Source organism: Lepus europaeus, chromosome 3 (assembly GCF_033115175.1).
Source record: "Lepus europaeus isolate LE1 chromosome 3, mLepTim1.pri, whole genome shotgun sequence".
Lineage (NCBI taxonomy): Eukaryota > Metazoa > Chordata > Mammalia > Lagomorpha > Leporidae > Lepus > Lepus europaeus.
This window is the reverse complement of record NC_084829.1, coordinates 37,182,950-37,206,066: the sequence shown is the minus strand read 5'-3', so window position 1 is coordinate 37,206,066 and position 23,117 is coordinate 37,182,950. Positions and strand designations below refer to the sequence as shown.

Genomic DNA, 23,117 nt, shown 5'->3' with positions numbered 1-23,117 from the left:
GCACCTCTGCATCATTTTTCTGAACGCGTGAGGACCGCCTCGCCGCTGTAGACACGCTGGAGACGGGAACCTGCGCATCCGCCTTACAACCGCACGCCCACCCAGAGACCTTCCTTCGTCGCCTTTCTAGACTCTTCCTCTCCACGCTGCCCCACCCCCCGAGCCCCGTTTCCACTCCAGGGTGATCTTCCTGGGCCTCTTGGCCGGGGCCCTGTCCATCCAGGAAGGCAACCGAGGCTAAGCGGCAGGAAAACCGGAGGGGTGGCGCCCAGGTGGGGTCAGGAGCAGCAGCCGGCTCTCTTGGGTGGCCTCTTGGGGACCACGTCCACCAGCGAGCGTTTCAGGCGGTCTTCCTGCACCCTCAGGGACCTGCTGGCCGTGCCCGGGCATCAGTCTCCTCCCTCTGCCCCCCGCCCCGTCTCCCAGGAGCAGCAGTGGGGGGCGGGGAGACTGGGGGCCGCACCTGACCTCCTCCTTGCACTTGCTCCGCCCTGCCCTGCACTCTTCGTGGCGCCAGGAAAGTAGGGACCCAGAGGCTCTGACCACCCTGTCTGCCCTGGCACTGTCAGGCCTGCTGTGTGCCAGGGTGCTGCTGTGAGCAGGGAGGGAGATAGCTGGGGACCGGGGCCGTGCAACCTGGGCGAGTGCCAGGCCAGGACGTCGGGGCGGGGCAGGGGGGGGGGAGCAGGAGGAGCCCCTTCATTGGTTCACAGCCCATTTCCTGCACCCATTCATTTGCTCATGGTGCATTTCCTGTGTGCTAAGTATCACTCCTCTCTTTCATTCACTGAGCTTGGCTGGGGGCAGGGGGCGGGGCTGCTCTGCCTCGCCCCCCCCAACCCGGGACGTGAGAGTGTCAGTGATTACAGTTCATCAAGGCTGTGACAGACACAGGGACTCGGGGCCCTGGGTCTGGAGTAGAGGGGCAGGGCGGCGGCACTCACCTGGCCAGGCTCACCATGGGCTCCAAGATGTTGTGACCCAGGGCAGCGCTGCACTCCCCAAAGGAGACCCCCAGCTCCTGCAGGCCAGACAGGGAGGGCGCAGGCACTTTAGGGGAGACTCAGGACTGGGGGGAGGGGGCATTTTTTTTGTTAAGGATTTTGTTTTTTATTCAAAAGGCAGGTGACAGGGGCTGGCATTGTGATGCAGTGGGTTAAGCTGCCACCTGCAATGCCAGCATCCTGTATGAGTGCTGGTTGAAGTCCCGGCTGCTCCACTTCCGATCCAGCTTCCTGCTAATGTGCCTGGGAAAGCAGCAGAAGATGACCCAAGTATTTGGGCCTTTCCACCCACATGGAAGAGACCCGGATGGAGTTCCAGGCTCTTGGCTTCAGCTTGGCACAGCCCCACCCATTGTGGCTATTTGGTGAATGAATCAGCAAATGGAAGATTCTCTTTTTCTCTGCAACTCAGCTTTTCAAATGAATAAATGTTTGTGGCTGTGGGTTTTTTTTTTTTTTTTTTTTTTTTTTTTTTTTTAAGGCAGGTGACAGAGGGAGAGGGAGGAGAGAGAGTTTCCATCTGCTGGTTCACTCTGCACATGCCTACAACAGGCTGAAGCCAGGAGCCAGGAATGCCCTCTGGTTTCCCATGTGGGTAGGGGTGACCCAAGCACTTGGACAATAATCTGCTGCTTTCCAGGCCCACTAGCAGGGAGCTGGCCAGGAAGCAGAGCAGCACTTGACGTGGGATGTGGGATGTGGGATGTGGTTGTTCCAAGTGGCGGCTTAACCCACAGCGCCACAACAGCCGAGCCACCAGGGGACACCCGTGGTAAGAGGCCAGCAGCAGCCCCAGCTGCTGGGCTCCTGGCCGCCAGTCCTCGGCCAGCCACAGCCCATCCACTCTGGCTGGCCCAGGCGCTGAGGGCTCCCCCCTGGAGACTACTGACGGCCCCTGGAGTGGCCTCAGGGAGACGCCGCGTGCCAACTGGGAGAAACGCATCTGGGGACCCTTGTAACCATCAGTTACGTTCTCCACTTCAAAACACCTCTCACTGGGAGAAAGACTGGAAGATGAAGTATAGAGAGATGCTTCCAAAAGTTCTTGGGGAACTAAATGCTAAGCTTATTTTGGTGCAAAAAAACTTTGTTGGATTTTTTTGGGGGGATAATACACATTCTCCACGGACTTTTCAAAGACCCCTCAGAAGGGCGGAAACCACTCTCGCTGGCTGGCGTGGAGGCAGATCTGCTCGCTCTGGATTTTCATTGCGGGGAAGGGGGGAAGGACAAACAAGAGGAAGTCGAGCTTTCCGCACACCCCCTTCGATAATTTCCCGGCACGGGGTTCTCAACAGCAAATGCTAGCGGCCACCTGAACCCCACGGCGGCTGAGGGTTTGCCCTGGTAAACAGCGCCACCCAGGACATCCTCAGCTCAACACGTGGGATTCCACACGGGGCGTGGGTGGCCCTCGGGTGGCCCCTGTGGGGAGTGCTCTGGAGGATGGACAGCTGCAGGGGTGGGGTTACTGCGTCCCGGGGCGGGGGAGCCCCTGTCCTAGGGAGGGAAGAATTCCCGCCAAGCCAAGCAGGAGCCCCTGTGATGACAGGCGGGGGTGGAGTCTAAGGCGCCGCCCCGCGAGCCATCTCTCTCTTTCCTTTTTTGCTGCTCGCCAGACTTTGTGGAATGTGCTTAAGTCCCAGCTGTAAACAACCAGGAGCCCTTGTCTGGCAGGCCGGCTTTTGATGTGCTCTTCCCCAGGAAGGCTGTGAGTCTGGACACAGAATAAATTAGAAGGGAGAGCGTTAATTAGAGACGAGGGGGACGGGGAGTTGGGAGCGAAGATTTTGCTCTGTGTAGGTGGGGTCTTTGCTGACTCAGCAGTAGGGTTCGGTGTCATGTCCGCCGCTCCAGCCACAGGTCTGGGTCTAAAGGCAGGTGCCGGCGGCCTGGGGGAGCTGGGAGGCAGAGGCGGCCAGGCTGTGGTCAAGCATGGACAATGCACCCCCTTCCTGTTCAGGCAGGCCAGGCTTGCCCCTGGGCCCTGGCCCCTGCCCGTCACAGAGGGTCCGCCCAGTGCCAGCTGGGAGGGCCCCACGTGCTCACCTGGGCCAGGTGCCGCCCAGCTTCGGTAGGCACCTGCCGCACCTCCTCGCAGTCCGTCTTGTTTCCCAGGAGGAGGACAGCCACCCCGTCCGCCCCGGCGTCCTGTGCACAGAACAGGTTCTCTTAGCCACACCCACTGCAGACCTGCCCACAGGGGCAGTGCAGGTCCCACGGAGGGCGCCACCCGCGCCACACCCCTCTCTCAGACACTCCTCACTCCCCATCGGCAGTGAGCCTGCCCTCTCTGCCAATCTCAAGGGCACCTCCTCCCGGGAGCCCTCCTGGATGGCTCCTGCTCATGCCCCTCTCTTCCGCCCTTTGCTAAACCGTCCTCCACCTGATTCCACAGCCTGCCTTGCACCTGTCCTACGTGGCTCACGAGTGGCAACAGCAGCATCTGAGGACTTGAGTGCTGACTACTGCAAGCTGTGTGTGCAGAAAGCATCCTCACTGCACCCTCATGACTTCCCCAGGAGAGAAGTCGGGACACTGGGGTCCCTTGTCCAGAGGCACAGAGCTGGGCTCCACACCTAGGTCCTGGCAGACCCCAGAGCCCAGCACCTCTCCTCCTACATTATCTTAGCCTGCTGTTTCCTCTTAAAGATGCATTTATTTATTTGAAAAACTGACAGAGAGAGAGAGAGATCTTCCATCTGCTGAGTCTCTCCCTAAATGGCCACAACACCTGGGACTGAGCCAGGCTGTAGCCAGGAGCCTGAAACTCCATTCAAGTCTCCCACGTGGGTGCAGGGGCCCAAGCACGCAAACCATCTTCTGTTGCTTTCCCAGGCACATCAGTAGGGAGCTGCAAGCAGAAGCAGAGTGGCCGGGACTCGAACCGGCGCCCTGATACAGCATGCTGGCATCGCACAGAGCAGCGTAACCTGCTGCGTCACTACCCCCACCCCTTATGCCATGGCTTTTGCCTCCCTCCGGCTAGGCGAGAAAGTTCTGGAGAAAAGATAACAAGGCTTACGTCCTACCCCCTGCCGTGCTAGGACTCCCTGCAAAACCTCACTATCCACCCATGGAGTCGTGGCGGGGGGAAGCATGGGACTGCCTACAGAGGAATCACCCCCTACAACAGCATTGCCAGCGCAGTAACCTCCGGTGTCGCAAACAGAGCTGCCGCGTGTCGGAAAGAAACGGCCACGGGCTGCAGGAAGTAGTTTGGTTTGGAGACCGTATGAGGTGGCTGTGGTGTCTTTGTACTACTGAGCTCTCAGCGCATCCAGCCACAGGCCCCCGGTGGCTCCTCGGTGTCACCAGGTCTCTTGTGGCATTGGTAAGCCTGGGAGAAAAGGAGGAGAGGGCAGGACGCACACTCGCCTTGACGCCAAAAGGGGGCCGCAGCTGCTTACCTGGAGACAGTGCAGCCAGTAGCGCACGCGGGCAAAGCTGCTCTGGGAGGTGAGGTCGTACATGAGGACGACTCCGTCGGCCTTGCGCAGCAGCTGCCGCGTCAGGCTGTGGTACCTGCCCAGAGCGTCCGTGTCAGGCGTGCCGGCCCCTCCAGGCCTCAGCCGCCCTGTCTGAAGCAGGATCACTTTCCCGAGAGGATGGGGGCCAGGTTCCTTCCGCCTGGCTTTGGTCGCCAAGGTCGCAGTTCCCGGCTCAGACTTCAGAGGGCGCCAGAGGCACCCAGGGAACGACCCCGGCCTCCAGGTTCTAAACAAGTTTCCAGATGTATTTTTTTTTTTAACAATTTTTTTTTTTGACAGGCAGAGTGGACAATAAGAGAGAGACAGAGAGAAAGGTCTTCCTTTGGCCGTTGGTTCATCTTCCAATGGCCACCGCGGCAGGTGCGCTGCGGCCAGCGCACCACGCTGATCCGATGGCAGGAGCCAGGTGCTTCTCCTGGTCTCCCATGGGGTGCAGGGCCCAAGCACTTGGGCCATCCTCCACTGCACTCCCGGGCCACAGCAGAGAGCTGGCCTGGAAGAGGGGTAACCGGGACAGAATCCGGCGCCCCGACCCGGACTAGAACCCGGTGTGCCGGCACCTCAGGCAGAGAACTAGCCTATTGAGCCGCGGCGCCGGCCAAGTTTCCAGATGTATTTTACATATACCCAGATATCCTATGTACAAGGGGACTTCAACAACTTCATGGAAAATGCAATGAAATGGTCTCTATTGTTGTTGTAAAAAAAGCTTTGGAATCCATGAGTAGTTTTTTTGGAATAAACATTTTCCCTGGATCTTCTTAAAAAAGATATATTGATTTGACTATTTGAAAGGCAGAGCAACAGAGATAGTGGGAGAGGCAGAGAGAGAAAGAGAGAGAGGGAGAGAAATTTTCCATCCTCTGGTTCACTCCGCAAATGGCCGCAGTGGACAGGGCTGGACACGGCCAAAGCTGGGAGCCAAAAACTCCATCCGGGTTTCTCACGTGGGTGCAGGGGCCCAAGCACTCAGGCCATCTTCCACTGCTCTCCCAGGTGCATTAGCGGGGAGCTGGATCAGATGTGGAGCAGCTGGGACTTGGACCAGAGTTCTGATATGGGATACCAGCACCACAAGCCACGGCTTAACCCGGCACCACAATGCCGGCCCCTCCCTGAACTTTTTCAAGATTCTCTCTCCCTCTCCCTCACACACACACACTCACACACACACGTGTGCACATACACACATACACGCACGCACACACTTGCACACACACAGCCTTCCCCCGTTTCACACAGACATGGCGTGCATCGCGCGTTGGGTTCCTTAATGACCAGGGTTCTGCCCGCTTCTTCCTGTCGGCAGGGTGTCCCGGGGATGCCGCCGTCCCTCTCGTGCCTTCATGGTCGCGCCGCACCACTCTAACGTATTTAACCGTGGCTGCTGGGCGCTTGGGTTGTCGCCTAGCAGAAATGGCCATGGTCCCCTCAGTGACCTGGTCCTGTGTGAGCTCAGACACGGATGGAGCTTCCAGAAGGAGGTCTTGACCTCTACTGCCTAGGAGGGCAGGGGAGGCCGTGGCCACTGGGTGGCTGTGCCCTGAGGACCGCTCACTTTGGCTCGGCCCTCACACGCGCCCTGAAGATGGAGGGGGCCTCTGGGTCTGCCCCGTTGTCCCCCAGGACCGACCCTCTGTGCTTCCTGACCACCTGCAACCCTCCTTCCTGCCCGGCTGCCCCCTGCCCGTGCTGTCTGGGCTGCCTCCAGGCCCGGCCGCCCCGGTAGCCCAGTCCCCTGACACACGCCATGCAGAAATGCCCCTACCTCTCCTGGCCAGCCGTGTCCCAGAGCTGCAGTGCAAACCACTTGTTGTCCACCAGCAGGGTTTTGACCCGAAAATCCACTCCTAGGACACACAGTGGGGCGAGGTAAGGCCACCTATCCCTAGCCCCCGGCTGAGGTGGGGGAGGAGGAGCTTCTGGTGGCTGGGTCCTCTCTGCTCTCCAAATCCCAGCCTGACTCAAGAGCCCACCTCCTCCAAGAAGCCTTCCCAGACCACCCAGCCACATGGAGCCGGTCATGCCAACATGACTGCATCACACTGTTTAGCTCCAGGCCACCCAGGAAACAGGTTTCACGACTTCATTTCTATAATCCTTTTGTGTGTGTTTTGCCCTCCCACTGGACTGCAGGTGGGCCGTTCACTCCAGGGGGTGCAGAGGAGCTCTGGCTGTGGGGACAGCTGCCCGTGCCATCACAGCAAGTCGGGCACCGCAGCTGACACCCGTGGGGAAGCCAGGCTCGTCCTCGTGATTTTTAAGCCGGGAGAGATGGCATCAAACCGTGGCTGGGATTTGACAGATCTGGGCGTGCACCTGGGTCTCAGGTGCTCCCAGCTGGCCGGCAGTGTATAGCATGCCTGCCCTGGCTTTTGATACTAGTGCAACCTGTGTGTTTGTCTTTTGAATTTTCTAGAAGCTTCCTACTGCATAAAAATGGGGGAGTCCACTATCTGGAGACACAAGACATGTCTGCAGGTGCCTGGTGCATTGTATGTGGCCCATAAGCAGCGGCTTAGGCGAGCCATGATGGCGGCCATGCAGATCCCGGGCCCCCGCTGAGCACGGAGCCGGGTCTGCTGCAGCTGCCCACGTATCAAGTCAATGAATCCTTAGCCCACTCTCGGAGGTAGGCTCTGATGCTGTCCTCACTGGGCAGGTGAGGATTTGGGGACTGGGGGGGGGGGGTCAAACAAGTTGCCCAAGTTCTCATCCCTACTCAGCAGCAGAGCTGGGATTTGGACGCAGGCACCTGGGTTCCCAATTTACCACCCCCTACAGAGGCGTTCTGGGTAAGATGTGTGACTCGCCCCGGGTGGCTTCCTGCCCGAGCGTGGCTGCCTGAGCGACCCAACCTGGCCCTGCCGTGGCCTGCCCACACCCACATAGGTGGAGACCTGCTTGCCCTCACCGCCAGCTAGCACCGGCACCAAACTGCAGGGCGCTTTGTGGCTGTGGCCCATTAAGAAGCTAATCTGATCAATGCAGAAAAAGCAAATCGCCTGTAATTAGAGACAATTAGGAAGAGTGAGATGATACCTGTATGAAACGCTGGCTGTGGCCCGGGCACACCTGCACCTTGCTTGCTCCGGGCCTGCTGCAGCGTGTCAGGCTCAGCCCCTGGGCCTCCCCTCCTCCACCTCTGCTCCTCTGCCCTTCCCCTCCCCCACCTCCACCCCCGGCCCTTACCCACAGTTGCAGTCGGGCCACTGGCAAAGCTGTTGTGGTGCAGCAGGTGCAGGAAGGATGTTTTGCCCACACCAGAGTCTCCCAGGAAGATGACATGGAAGACATAGTCAGGGCAGGCCAGGGGTTCGCCAGGCCTGTGGTCCCCCAGGGCCAGGAGCTGCCCAGCCTCCCCAGAGTCCGTTCCTGGATCTTCAGGCCGGCCCTCTGCCCTGGCCTCCCGGGATCTAGGGGAGCCTGGCCATCCTTCTTGGTGAGCATTTGTGGCTGGGGGCCTGGGTCGGGCTCCTGGCTCCGGCACAGAGGGGAAGGTCTGTGTGGGCCCCTGAGGCCCTGCTGCGGCCCTGGGCAGAGCCATGGGAGGGGGACCACTGGCAGGGGGCGGTTTGCCAGGACCAGGGGCTTCTGTTCCTGCTCGAGCCGGTGCTGTATGCAACGGGAGAGGGGCAGGCAGGGCTCTGTCCTGGGACTGCTCCCCAGGCCCCAGCGGCAGGCCAGGAGCCTCAAGTGCCTGCGCTGAGCCCGGGGACCGGCTGCCACCCCCCACTCCTTTTATCTCCTCCTCCTCCTCTCTGGGTTCCTCTTCCAGACCCTGGTGGGGGAGGGCCGGCCGTCCATTTGGCCTGGGGCCCTGGCCATGAGCGTCTTGTGGTCCCCCAGGAGGCCCCTCCTGTCTGGCTGGGTTTAGCTGGCCCTGCTCCAAGCCTTCTGCAGGAGCCGGACTCACAGGCTCCAGGCCCTGGGAGGGCTCGGCTAACCCCAGCGGCGGGGCCAGGGCCCCCAGGGCCCCTGCGCTGGACTCGGAGCCTGTGTCGGGCAGGTTCCGAGAGAGGGCCACCCCCAGCCTGGGTAGTTTGGCTGCAGCAGATCTGAGCCCGGGGCCCTGGTCCCTGGGGCCTGGGGCCTGGGACTGTTTGCTGGGCCCAGGCAGGGCCTGGGAAGGGGGAGCGCTCACTTGGGGAGGGGGCTCAGCCTCCAGGGGCATGAGCATGCGCAGTGCCGCTGCCTCCAGGCTCTGTGACTCCCCGCCTGGGGCTCCTGGGGGTTCATAGAGGAAATGGGCCTCTGCTGGGGGCCCTGGCTTGAACGTGGGCTCCAGGCTCTGAGCCTGGACTAGTGGCTCTGGGCCAATGTCCCGTCCACCATGCTCCACCCCTTCCCTGTCCTTGGCCAGGGCGAGCACCCCAGGGAGGAGGCTTGGAGCCCCATCTGAACGTGCAGCTGGCTCCTGCGCAGATGGCAGGGCTTGTGGCTCTGAGATGGAGATCTGTCTGACCACGCGGGGCGTCTGGGGGCCTGAGGCGGCTCTCGGGGTGGGGGGGCGGGCTCCAGGTGAGCTGCAGAGCCCCGTGTGGAGGGCTGCGGAAGCCGCTCAGGAGCTGGTCCCAGTCATCATTGTCCCCAAACAACTCAGGCAGGGGGGCCTCCTCGGGGGCGGTGGCTGGAGGATCCGGGACCTTTTCCCTCGTGCTGGGGACACTGGAAAGGAAGCGGGGACATGAAGGTGTCAGCCGCGCCTGCCCGCCCAGGACATCTCGGCACCACCCAATGCGCGCCCCCCAGTGCTGCCCCTGATGGAGGGCTGTGTGAGGAGTGTATGAGTGTGTCCGTCCATGTCTCAGCTGTATGAGCCTGCGCACTGGCCCTCCCCTCTTCCATGCCTCAGTGAGCTCATCTGAAAACTGTGCCTGCTCGCTGCCCCTTGGCCAGAGTGCTGTGAGATGTGCGGAGGCCGGAGTCTGACCGTCTCGGCCAGTGTGCTGACCAGAGCCACAGCTCAGAGCCTCTCTCCCCGCTCCCTCCCGCAGGCCCAGGGCTGCCAGCACTTGCCTTGGTTGGTCCTCTGTCTGCCAGGACACTCGGCCCCTGGCGGAGGCCAGGTGCCCCCTGGTCACCTGCAGCTGCCCCCGCACCTCCTCCAGCCGCCCGGCCAGGTCCCGCTCGGCCTCCCGAAGCTGTAGGTTCTCGGCGCTGGCCTCCTGCTGGGTGCTGCTAAGGCGTTGGAGCTGGGCCTCCAGCTGGGGGGGTGGGGGTGGGGGTGGGCTGGCTAAGCCAAGCATTTTGCATGGCTCTTAGCAGGAACGGCAAGGGTCGGCACCCGGAGCTTCTGACCTGCGGCCGGCCGGTGTTCCTAGCTGCATTACCCAGCCCCAAGGACCCATGGCACCTCCTTCCCCCCCCGGGGGTGGGGGCTGTTCTAATGGGGAGCCAACCTGGCCTGAGGACCCTGGGCCAGTCTGGCACTCACCTCCCTGTGGCCGGCGGCCAGCTGCTGCGCCTTGAGTTCTTTGGCCGCCAGGACATCGTGCACCTGGGAGCTGAGGGCCAGGCCCCGGAGTCGCTCTGTGGAGCAGACGGGCTCAGAGCTGCCGGCTGCACTGCCCTCCCCACCCGCCACCACCGCACAGGCACCAGGACTGCTCCCCTGGTTGCTGTCTAGGTTGTGGCCAGAGAAACAGGGGTCCAGGGAGCGAGAGGACCAGCTCTGGGGCCTGCGAGACGCGGCACTTCCACCCCGGCTCTTAGGGGAACCTGAGCTGCTCAGAGCAGGGAGAGGACGCCTTCCCCGCACCACGGCATCCTGCCTGGCGCTGTGAAGGTAGCAGAGGAGCCAGGCCAGGGGAAGCCGGCTACAGGCAGGGAGCCCACCTCGGCCTGCAGCTGCTGCCTCTCTTGGACGATCTGCTGCTCCATTTCCTCGTAAAGCCGCTGCACCTCGCGGTGGTGGTCAGAGTCACACCTGGGGTGGGGGGCAGGCACCAGGGAGCCCCTCAGCACCTGCGGGCCCCTGCTGCTGGCAGTGCTGGCCTGACCTGGGCTTGGAGCCCGTCCTGCGGCTCGCCTGGCGCTGCGGGCCATCCCTGACCCCTGTCACCCCAACAACACCAGCCCCTGACTCTGACCCCTGTCACCCCGACCCCCCCCCCGACTCCTGGTGACTCCTCGGTGCTGTCACATAGTCCCCAGGACGCCTACCCTCATGGGCTGTGTCCTTTGCAGCCCAGGACCACCACGTAGGCTGTGAACTCCATGAGCCGTGCCCCTGAGCTCGGCACCCGGCACACTTGCCATTGTCACGCTTGCTAAAGGACCAACTCGGTCCTCCCAACGGGTCCCGGAGCCCCCTCTGCCTGCGGCCCTGCTCTGCCCCATGCAGCCCCCCAGGCTGTGCCCCAGGAGGCGCCGGGGATTCAGTTCCTATAAAGAGCACCTACTGCTGCCCTGCCGGGGGCCCCCCCCCCGCCCCCGCTCACTTCCTCAGGGTCAGCTCCAGCGCCTCCTTGCTGGCCTGCACCTCCTGCAGGCGGCTGCTCATCCTGGCCAGGAAGCCCTCCAGGTTGCCTGCCAGCTGGGGCTCCTCCTGCCGCAGCTTCCTCCACAGCCGCCAGATCTCTGCCTGCCTGGGGAGGGACACAAGGCAGGGATTAGGTCCTGGGGGGCAGGCATGCCAGGGCCACAAAACTGTCACAGCCGCAGGTGCAGCTCGAACGCCAGCTTCCCCCCAGAGCCTCTTCCGGGTGCACCTGCTCCCCTCCTGAAGCCCAGGACACTTGGGCCTCCTGATGGCCGTGCGCTCAGCAGTGGGGGTGGGGAGAGACCTGGGAGCCACCAGTTCCAGGATTCCATTTGCCTTCCGGGTTCCCCCACGCGGCAGCTGTGTGTCCTCTTACAAGACCCATGGCCTCTCTGGGCTCATTTGTAAACTGGGGAGGCCAATAACCATCCAGGGTGGCAGCTGGGGTGGGAGCGATGAGCCCGAAGGAAGCCCGGCTCTGGGCCTGGTGCATGGCTGGCCCTCAGCAAACTGGGCTAATTGAGTCACAAAGGCGGACGCTAGGGGCTGAGCCTGGGATGAGCTGCCCGGGGCGTGCATGGCCCCCACACAGCTTCATCCCTGCCTCTCCAGCCTGCACCCCGAGTCTCACCCTGCCTGCCCCATAACTCCTGGCCCCACCCTCTTGGAGCTGAACTGGAGAGACTTTGTCCTCACTAGGTAGGTGGGTGGGCTGACATCCAAGGGCGGCTCCCCTGGGGGCTCCAGCGATGTGGAGGGACCAACGGCAGGCAGGGCTGCCCTCCTCTGGGCATGAGCGAATCCCCTATGCCCACAGCTGAGACAGAGGGGAGGCCACGGCCTCTGGTCCCTGCACCTGCCTGAAACCCCCTGGGGGACCCCTTGTTTGAGTTGAGAAAGGCATCCAGGGGAGCTGCGTGGTTCCAAGGATGTGAGCACCCCTGGGCGGCTGACACCCCAACTTGCTCATCCCTGTGGGGAACGATCGTGCGGGGCAGGATGAGGCGGGAGTGTGCGCTGGGTAGGACCCCCGCGGGCAGGCATCCTGAGCACTCGCTCCACTCCCACAATGGTTTTCATGCTCTTTCTGCAGCCGGGAACAGAGGTCAGAGGTCAGAACACTTGCGGAGGGGTGGAGGGGTCACACAGCTGCCCAGTGGCCATGCTGGGGTTCAGACTCGGGCCCTACCCTGCAGCCTCACCGGGGGTCCCTGTGCCCGCGACAGTGCCTCTCCTGTCCCCACGCCGCACAGGACTCACTCGGGAAGGAAGGGGCCAGTCCCCAGCTGCTCCATGAAGGTGAGGAAGGCCTCTCTCTCCTCGGCGTCGGCCTCCTCCAGCTCCAGGAAGCTGGTGGCTGTGGGTAACCTCTTAGCGGGCCGTGGCCTCCGCCTCCGGAGCCTGTGGGTGCTCAGGCTGGAGCCAAAGATGTTTTCTGTGGGATGGAGGCGGACAGAGGGGCAGAGCGGGGTGGGCCACATTTCTCACATCAACCTTGGGTGTCTGCTCCCCGTCTACAGATCAGCCCCATCTACGGAGGTCCAGAGATGCCAAAACACCTTCTGGAAGCCACACAGCAGCTCTGTGGTAGCCAACAAATTCTTAATGCACTCAGTTAAGGGCTATTTATTGGGCAACTACTACGTGCTGGTAACAAAATCAGCAAAATACCTGTCTTGGTGGAGCCGACACTTAAGGGAGGGTTGAAAAGGGTACTTCTTAAAAAGGCAAACTTGCCGAGTGGGTTAAAGGAACAAACAGGTGCCTTCCACTGAGAAACGGGAGGACCTGCGTTAGGTGGGGTGGTCAGGAGTATCCTGAGCAGGGGCCATTGGATCTGAGATGCGAATAGCAAGCAACAAGCCCTGTGGATTTCCACCCAAGTGTGAAACGGCATATACAAAGGCTCTGGGGCAGGAGCCAGGCTGGTGAGACACAGAGGCCAGTGGCATTGGGGGAGCCCGGGGAAATCCCAGGGTCTGGATGGTGGGGACCCTGCAGGCCTCAGGGAGGTGGGTGGTGTTTGTCCTCGGCATGGTGGCACCACTGACTCAGCTGTAAACACGTCCCCTGGGGGCTGTGTGCACAGCGCTGCTCCCGCTGCACCTCCCACCAATCCCGGGCCCTGACTGCTGCCCCCCCGAACTGGAGCAACCGCCGCCTGGGGTGGCCCCAGCCTGCAGATACAGACTCCACGCCTCCCTCTCTGCTCTCTGCAACCTTGTGGAGACTCGCTGAGCCAAAGACTCTGCATGGCTTTGTGGGTCCCCCGAAAGGAACCCGCCCCCTCCTCCGTTACCTGGGCCAGAGGGTCCCCCACCACGGAGAATAGCAGCTGACAGGTGCAGGGGCAGCCCTTCCCAGCAGGGGCTCAGCACTTGGGACACCCCCACCCTCTGTTGCTCCCTGGGCCCTAAAATTCCCTCCCCCAAAGCCCAAGCATGAGCTGTTTCTGGTAGAAACCAAGACCCCCACCGAGATCTCAAGAATGGGAAGCCTTTCTCTGGGGAGGGAATCAGAGAGCAAGCCTGGAGGCCTCTCTGGAGGAAGGGGGTGCTCAGGAGAGCACTCTGCTCTGAGCTGCCCTGGCTGGGAAAACGGGTGCCTGTCCAGCCAGCCCAGCCTAGCCCTGTGCTGGGCACACTGGCTATGCAGGGCGCCCCCGAGGCCCGCCTAGGATGGACATACTGAGTCCAGAGCTGAATTCCTCAAGAGAGAGGCGTCCCTTCCGCTCCACGTCCACCCAGTTGAAGATCATCTCCAGCTCGTCCTCGCTGCCCAGGAAGCTGAACTTGGCTACCTGGAAGGAAGGAGTGAGCGGGCAGCTGTTCCCACAGGCCAAGGCTGTGGGCCACCCCACCCTCCCGCTCCCCCAGTGACTGGCCCTGGGCCTCATGGGAGGCCCCATCCTTGGCAGCTCTTAGCTCAGCGCAGCCCTGAGCTGGCTCCAGGCCTTGTCCTTTTCTCCGTCCAACATCAAAACGCATCCGTCCTAAGTCCCGCCCTTTGAGGACCTTGACACAGGACATTGACCGGAACGTGCTCACCAGGGCCCAGAAACCACCCGACCTCACATCCTCCCAGCATCACAGGGGGCTGAGGCCACCAAGCATCGTCAGCCGCAGGAGTGGGCTCATCCCCCTGACCGAATGAGGGTCCAGACTAGACCCTTACTCTCTGTAGACCGTCTCCGGGAGAGATGCAAATCATTGTTTTCTAGTAGAATAGAGGACTCCAAGGATCTGTGGCCTGTTGGACACTAACCAACTTTTAAAAATCGTTTTAAAAATTATTTCTTCTCTTCCTTTGAAAGGTAGAAAAGCAGAGAAAGAGAGAGACAACTGGAATGAGGTCTTCTGGCAGATCGTCCATCCGCTGGTTCACTCCCCAGATGGCAGCAACAGCCAGGGCCGGGCCAGGCCAAAACCAGGAGCCAGGAACTCCATCTGGGTCTCCACGTGGGTGCAGGGGTCCAGGACTTGGGCCATCCTCCACTGCTTTCCCAGGCCACAGCAGAGAGCTGGACTGGAAGAGGAGCTGCCGGGACTCGAACCAGCGCCCATATGGGATGCCGGCATTGCAACAGCCACTTTCCCCGCCCCCTTGGTTTACTTCGGGCTTGTGGCTGGGCTTGCAGAAGTTAAGCCAGACCCTCCGTGTGCGTGTCTCCAAGTCTGTGATGCAGGCAAGCCTTCGGCCCCTGCTGTGGGTGTGATACAGGCGGACTTCTGAAAAGTTCGCGTGCGTGCTCAGCTGGGGTTAAGAAAACCACATTCCGTACAGGAATGCCTGGCGTCATGCGCACTCTGCCTCCCAGCTTCCGCTGATGCAGACGCCGGGGGCAGGCACGATGACTCAAGTCCCCGGGTTCCCGCCACCCACCTGGGAACCCAGGCTCTGTGTTGACTCTGCATCTCAGCTTCAGCCCCTGCCCAGCCCCGGCCCGGCTCCAGCCAACAAGAGCGTCTGGGGCGTGAATCAGCACGTGGCAGCTCTCTCTCTCTCTCTCCCTCCCTCTCTCTCTCTCTCTCTTCCTCTCAAATATACAAAGTTCATGGAACACAGAATTAAAACATAACTTTACTTTGATGCCAAAACTGTTGAAATCCATGCATCGCTAGGTCTTCAAAGAGTAGGTTAAAGTGTGTTATGGGAAAACTACGTGTGGATTTCAAAGCGTGCACCGAGATACACTTATCCTTTAATTCCATTGTCCGTGAACTTTTCGGTGTCCCTGCTACAATCCGCTGCCCCCGGGAGACAGCAGTAGCTTAGCAGACCTGGTCTCTTCCAGGAGCCCTCCACCAATCGGCTTCCAGGGACCAATAAGTGTTCCCCTAAACCAACGTTCTTCAAGTAACGGAAAGCAAAGAGAATGAAATTCCCACGCTTTCAAGGTTCCGGACCCTGAAATAAACCTTCCCTGAAGAAAATGCTGGTGCAGAAAATCTTTCATGAACCCAGATTCTCGTAAGTTGGATGAATCTTTGGGCAAATTACTCTGGTTTAATAATTTTGGTTTATAAAACACAAATATTAGCTGTGTTTCCTCTGCATACCACAAATTTACATTCTGTTTTTTTTTTTTTAATAAGATGTGGATTGATTTTTTTGAGAGGAAACCAGATAATAATGAATTTCTACATGTCTCCTTTTCGCTTCCTGATCCAACAAGTCAATGTTTTCCTTATTACTTGTTTAGCTTTACAAAAATGTAACTGAATGGGGCCAGCACTGAGGCGGAGTGGGTAAGCTGCTGCCTGCAGTGCTAGCATCCCATATGGGCGCCGGTTCGAGTCCTGGCTGCTCCACGTCCAATCCAGCTCTCTGCTATGGCCTGGGAAAGATGGCTCATGTCCTTGGGCCCCTGCACCCAAATGGGAGACCCGGAATAAGCTCCTGGCTCCAGCCTGGCCCAGCTTTGGCCATTGCGGCCATTTGGGAAGTAGGCAGGAGATAGAAGACCTCACCCCTCCCACCCGCCTCTTCCTCTCTGTAACTCCACCTTTTAAATAAGTAAATAAATATTTTTTTAAAAAAGTTGTACAAACAGATATTTCATTAACCCTATTCATGGCAGCACTATCAACAGTGGCCAGAAGAGGGAAGCAACCCGATGTCCACCTGTGGATACGGGGAGCAAGAAACAGGCATTATGCAGAGAATGGAATATTACTTGGCCTGAAAAAGAAATTTTGACACATGTTGCAAGAAGTGGCTGAACCTTGAGGACATTCTGCTAAGTGAAATAAAGCAGCCACAAAGGGGGCTGGCGTCGTGGCATGGCATATTAAGCTGCTGCGTGTGATGCGGGCATCACATATGAGCGACGGTTTGGGTCCCAGATGCTCTATTTCTGATCCAGCTCCCTGCTAATGCGCCTGGGAAAACAGCAGAAGATGGCCCAAGTGTTTGGGCCCCTGTGCCTACATGGGAGACCCAGATGGAGCGCCAGACTCCTGGCTGCCGCCTGGCCCAGCCCTGGCTATTACAGACATCTGGAGAGTGAACCAGCGAATGGAAGACCTCTTTCCCTCTCTCCCTCTCTCCCTCTCTCCCTCTCTCCCTCTCTCCCTCTCTCCCTCTCTCCCTCTCTCCCTCTGTCACTGGAATGCTCACTTTCAAATCAATCAATCAATCAATTAAATACAAGCATTTGGCCTCATCTACGTAGAAGTGATAAAGCGCTCTTAGCAGTCTTAGCCAGGGCTGACGAGAAGATACTATCCATGCTGTGTCAGCAGCGCACATGACAGAGCCATCTTCTCTACTGTGTGTTGATCTTATCACGCCCTCATTATCTTTTCTTTCTAAAAAGACTTTTATTTATTTATTTGAGAAGTAGAGCTATGGACAGACAGAAGGAGAGACAGAAAGAAAGGTCTTCCATCTCTTGGTTCACTCCCCAAATGGCCGCAATGCCCAGAGCTGGGCCAATCCAAAGCCAGGAGCCAGGAGCTTCTTCCTGGTCTCCCACGCAGGTGTAGGGGCCCAAGCACTTGGGCCATCTTCTACTGCTTTCCCAGGCCACAGCAGAGAGCTGGATCGGAAGAGGAGCAGTTGCGACATGAACAGGTGCCCATATGGGATTCTGGTGCTGCAGGCAGAGGTTTTAGTCCACTAGGCCACGGGGCCGGCCCACGCCCTAATTTTTAAAAAAACAAAAAGCAAAGACGGCTCCCTAGGTAGGAACTAGATGGTCTTGCAATCCTGTTACCTCCTGTGTTTGTTTCAAAACACTGTATTTTGTTGTCATTTTGATGAACTAGATAACCAAGTGCTGTTGCTTGGGCTCCCATGGTCCCAGCCTAATCTAGAGCACAGATCTTCTCTGGCAGCTTTTTTTGATTTTGCCATCACATTATATCTGATCAAATGCAGAAAAAAAAAAATAAAAAACACCTTTGTCTTTATTAAATCCCTCAGTTACGGGAGAAGAATGAGCAAACCAGAAGAGATTTCAGCCTTTCCCAGGCTAAGTTCACTTAAGCAAGATGCTGCCATTGTAAATGTTTCTTTAAAAAAAAATCATTTGTATCAAAGGCAGAGGACCACAGAAAGAAGGAGAGATACAGAGAAAGAAATCCACCTGCGGGTTCATTCTCCAAATGGCCACAACAGGTCTGGACCAGGCCAAAGCCAGGAGCCTGGAATTCCTTCTGGGTCTTGCACATGGGCGCCAGGGGTCCAAGCACTCGGGCCATCCTCTGCTGCCTTCCCGGGTGCATTGGCAGGGAGCTGTATGGGAAGCCGAGCAGCCAGGACTTGAACTGGTGCTGCGACATGGGACGCTGACGTCCCAAGGGGTGGCTCAGCCCACTGCGTCACATGCCTGCCCCTGTTGCATCAACACTCTGGGAACTGCTTTCTCAACGCCTGCAGGGGGAGCCACTGGTTGAGCCCTTAGGAAATGGAGAGCTCTCCCAGGCCCTGTTCTGATGGTATTCGTTACTGTCACAAATACGCACAACCATTCGGTCATGTCACCACACCGATTTCTGCTTTCCTCCCATTGCCAAGGGCTCTGTGACAAGTGCAAGTCACAGCTGGCGTCTTCAACAAAGCAAGGGAAGCTCAAAGCGTACAGAAAAGGCACTGTGCCCCAGCTCCCACCAACTGCACCTGCCAGGGTGCAGGCCGCCAGCCGAGCGGGGGGGACAGAACCTCCAGCACCCCTGAGCCTGCACTCAGGCGGCTCAGCCAGGACCCGGCAGGACAACAGCTGGCACCAGGCCCTGAGCCACAGCTGTGGTTACTTGCTGCCATGCGGCTGACAGCGTTTCCTACTGCCCTGAACAGACCTCGGCAGAGACGCTTCCTACATCAGTGTGGTAGATCACACATTCAGAAACAAATGAAGCTTTGACAACGGTATCGGCGCCACACCGACCCCACCTCGTGACTCAGAGACCAAGGCTACGATGGGATCTCCTCCCTGTCCGCGCTGTGGAGTCACCCGAGCAAGCTCAGCGGACCCTCCTGCTTTACCCAGATGAGACGCCATTGATGGATTGTGGACCGAGGCCCCGCCCGGACTGGCGTTCCATAGGACGAGCCTCACTGAATCATGTGTGACGAGCCTGCTCCAAGAAGAGGGGCCTTGGAGAAACCGGGATGCTGCAGGGGACACCTGTTGGAGGCCCTGTCTGGGGCTTGGTTTCCTGGCCTTAGTGTGGAAGGAGAGTGAGCAGCTCATCCCAATTTGCCCGGTGTTAGTCCCCCAGTCCTTTGGAAACCGGGCCAGTTTGCTACTCGTTAGAAGGGTAAAATTACAGAGGTTTTGCAAATCCAGCCTGGGGCCTGCGTGGTGGCGCAGAGGGTTAAGCCAGCCTGCCCGTTGGAGTCTCCGCTACTTGGCTTCTGATCCAGCTCCCAGCTAATGCGCCTGGGAAGCAGCAAAGGATGACTCAAGTTCTTGGTCCCCTGCCACCCACATGGGAGACCCGAATGGAGTTCTGGGACCTTGGCTTCGGCCTGGCCCTGCCCAGGCTGTTGTAGCCATTTGGGGAGTGAGCCAGTGGATGGAAGATCTCGGTCTCTCTCCTTCTCACTGTCACCATGCCTTTCAAATAAATAAACATTTCTTTAAAAGATCCAATCTAGGGGGCTGACACTATTGTGTAACACTGCCTGTAGCGCCAGTATCCCACATGGGCACTGGTTCAAGTCCTGGCTGCTCCACTCCCAACCCAGCTCTCTGCTACGGCCTGGGAAGGCAGAGAGGATGGCCCAAGTGCTTGGGCCCCTGCACCCACGTGGGAGACCCGGAAGAAGCTCCAGGCTCCTGGCTTCAGCCTGGCCCAGCCCAGCTGTTGTGGCCATTAGGGAAGCGAGCCAGCAAATGGAACACCTCTCTCGCCTTCTCTCTCTCTGTAACTCTGCCTGTCAAATAAATAAATAAATCTTTCAAAAAAATGCAACCTAAGATTGCAAGTGAAAACCTCTGGGCAGAGACGGAATGGCTGGAGACTGCAGGGTTCAGCTTGCTAAGCAAACTCACTGAGGCCCGTGTCGGCCGTAGACCCTGGCTGCACCTGTGCGAGCGACCAGGCCAAAACCTGGTAAGAGCAGCCTTTCATATCTCACGGAAAAGCTCGGGGGAGTCTTTCGAATCACAGAGAAAGCACCTGACACTTGGGATAAAGGCAGACAGGTGGACGGCAGACCCCCGCACCAGCACAGGGAGGCAAAGACGAGCCGGCGTTGTCTAGACCGGGGAATGGACTTGGTTCTTTTCATTGTTTACCTTTAATTAAAAATCCCCAGACGTACTGCAGTTACTTGTTAACTCGTACTTTTTTTGTCCAGGAGCAATGAAAAGAATATTTGTCTGGCAGAGCAGATAACCCCAGAGATTTATGGCCTGCTGGACATCAGCCAGTCGCAAAACTGCACGCAGCCACCTCGGCCCAGCGCCTTCCCCTCGGATCGCCCAGGAGCACCGCGCTCTTCCAGCGAGCCAGCGTGCCCCCCGGCTCCCTCGCATACGCACAACCAGCACGGATCACACCAGAGCTACGCCACGTCTTATGTGTGGACCCAAACGGCGCTATTTTAGCCACTCTGGAAGGTGTATTTCAGCATCAGCTCTCGCACTTGTTGTGGCCCTGGAGGGACTGCGGGGCCAGTTTTGACGGGCTCGGCTTAAGTCGAGAGCATGGCGCAGCACCAAGAGGAGACAGCAGGCCCCCCCACCCCGCATGGCCCCCGGGCAGTGAAGAAAGACAGACCAAAGGAAGCCGTGGCTCGCCCCTGGTCTGGCCATGGCCTGAGACGCCTTGCTGGGATGCATACCCATGGCTGATCTTGTGTTCATTTTGTTTATTTTTCAATTTATTTGACCAGTGGAGAGACAACTCCAGAAAGAGGTCTCATCTGTAATTCACTCCCCAAATGCCTGCGACAGCCAGGCCTGGCCGGGGCTGAAGCTGAGAGCCAGGAACTCAATCCAGGCCTCCCACATGGGTGGCAGGAGCCTGATCACTTGAGCCAACACTGCTGCCTCCCATAGTCTGCACCAGCAGGAAGCTGGAGCCGGAGCCGAGAACCGAGCCGAGTTCCTCCGGCACGGGCTGTGCCTGTCTGAACTGCTGTGTTAGCTGCTAGGCTAAACGACCACCGCAGTCTGAGATTTCTTTTAAGTTTATAGGCATCGACGTAGTGTGATTTCTAGGTTTTGACTGCTTCTCTAGATTAACTTCTCTACTCAATGGGCCTAAAACTATACCCTTTCAAAGTGATTTCTTTGGCTTAAAGTCTTTTCTTTTGTTAAAATGTTAAAGCCATATCAGTCATGTACATGTTAGTATAAACAAATCTCTAGTCTTCATTGAGAGGCGATTTTAGATGGGAGAGACGGGAAAGGGATCGGAAGACAGGAAGCTGTACCTTCCTGGGACAAGGGCTGTCGAGAGACAGCAGGGAAGGCATTCAGGGGGTGGGACAAGGTCTGGGGCTCACCTCCAGGTCCTGGCGGGTGACAAAACCCCTCTCCTTGGCCCCACAGTTCTGGAAGAAATCCTGCAGCTCTTCTTGTGCCTGAGCGGACCAGGACAGGGGCTCTGGGGCCACTGGGGCGTCCTGGCCGTCGGCCGGCTCTCTCATCTGCTGCCGGCGACTGGAGCCCAGCTTGCGGCCTCTCCGCGACACCCTCTGTCCACTCTCCATGGTGCCTTGTACCTGGGGACAGAGGAGAAGGAACACAGCGCTGGGCCACTGAACACAGCCCAAATCTCACTGCTCAAAACCCTCCTGTGGCTCTCCATCCTCCCAGGGCCCCTCCCCCACCCCGGCCGGCCTCCTGGCCCCCAGACATCGCACTGGGGTGGGGGGCTCTGCCCTTGCTGGAGCCCCCTGGGTCCACAGTGCTCTCCCCGAGCTACCCACACGCCCTCACAGCCCGAGCTGGTTCACTCCCCCAAGGGCCACAAGAGCCAGGGCTGGGCCAGGACGAGGCCAGGAGCCCGGAGCTCCATCTGGGTCTCCCACAGGGCGTGGGTTCATTATTGCAGGGGCAGGTCCCTGAGCAAGGGTGTGCGCAGCACCTTCCTGCCCTCTCTCGCCTGTCTGTCCCCCACCAGGGGAGGACGGAGGCAGAAGGCCCTTGCCGGACGCCAACCCGCCAGTCGCAGAAGTCCCAGCACAAATCCCCATGAGGCGCAATTCCCCAGGGCTGCAGGATTCTGTCCCAGCGGCGCACGCGGACGTCGGCTCCCTGACACGTGTGGAGCACCCTGATGCCAGCTGCTCAGTACAGTAGCAGGGGCTCCGGGAAGGGTGTCCAGTCCATCCAGGCAGCGTCGGCCAGTGGATAAAGGCCCCTGTCATCCAGGGGAGACCCCCAGGGCACGGGGCACACACACCAGACGGAGAGATGGCAGGACGGCCCGGCACTTCCCGCGGGAGCTGGCGCTGGAGCTGGTTCCAGGCAGGCAGATGGGACTCGGAGACCAAGACCAGCACGCATGAAGGCTGGGGGCAGCAAGGCAAGGCCAGAGGAACAAAACTCCCTCCCTGGGCGTTCTCTGCATGGCCAACAGCCCCAGACTGGTTGAGTGAAGCCAGCAGGGACGCTGGCCCATTTTAGGGCCTGGAGTCACTGCCCAGCCTCCCTCGTCAGGGTGCCTAGGACTTGGCAGAGCGGCGCCTCACCGGGTGGGGCCCAGGGTGGGGGGCAAACTTCAAAGTGAAGTAGGGTCCCGCCCCCCCGCTCTGTTTCCGATGCAGTTTTGAGCTCATCCCTGCAGAGCCACAGGGGCGCCCGTGACAGCCAGCTGTGCACACCTCGTCCCGACCTGGGGCCCAGCATCAGTCACTGAGGGACGCTCCCACCATGGGAATGGCAGGTGCACAAGCCAGGGCCCCCCGCCCCCACCACGCACTTGGCCACAGGCTGGAGCACACCTCTCCTGCCGAGACTCCTGTACCCCAGCCTTCCCGAGCCCTGGAACGTGCACAGGCAGCAGCCCTTACTGAGCGCCCACGGAATGCCTGCCCGGGGCTAAGCAGGCCTGCCAGGGGCCGGGTGTTTCCATTGGAAATTAGGGCGAGGTGCCTCTTCCTCCTGGCAGGTGCCAGGCCCACAACTGACAAGTGTAACGTGGACGGGATTCCAGTGCCCAGTTGCCCTCTTGGCCAGGCCCCCATGTGCAGGACATGCCCTGCACACCCAGGCAGAGCCTCATGCAGGACAAGAATACCCACAGTGCAGCATGGAAGGCGCAACAGACTGTGGGCTAAGTGCTGCGAGAGCACTGGAGAAAGAGCAATGCTCTGGTCAGGGCCAGTCAGGGAGGGCTTCCTGGGGGAGGTGACATAGCTTAGCTACTTAACCCTGGACCCCCTCGTGGTGCCCAGCCTTGCTCTGGACAAGCACTGAGCCCTCAGTTACTCCCTGCTTCCTCCCAGTCACTCACACTGTCGTCAGAATGTGAGCTGTTCTGCCAGACAACTGTCAGTGTTGTGAAAGAGGAAACCAGAGGGCCCAGCACCGTGGCGCAGCAGGTAAAGCCGCTGCCTGCAGTGCTGGGCATCCCATACGGACACTGGTTCGAGTCCTGGTTGCTCCATTTCCGATCCAGCTCTCTGCTATGGCCTGGGAAAGCAGTAGAGGATGGCCCAAGTCCTCGGGTCCTGGCA

At 59.3% G+C, this 23,117-nt stretch overlaps 1 protein-coding gene across 1 annotated transcript; it reads right to left on the bottom strand.

Annotated features, from left to right (window-relative positions):
* Window positions 1-278: 278 nt before the first annotated feature.
* RAB44 (RAB44, member RAS oncogene family) lies at window positions 279-21,146 on the bottom strand. The gene is given in 15 exon segments (XM_062187184.1): window positions 279-369; window positions 945-1,021; window positions 3,054-3,155; window positions 4,415-4,529; window positions 6,264-6,345; window positions 7,688-8,276; window positions 8,640-8,987; window positions 8,989-9,163; window positions 9,515-9,702; window positions 9,933-10,025; window positions 10,319-10,424; window positions 10,939-11,085; window positions 12,240-12,414; window positions 13,668-13,779; window positions 20,940-21,146. Coding segments are annotated over 15 exon segments (2,607 nt in total).
* Window positions 21,147-23,117: the final 1,971 nt, after the last annotated feature.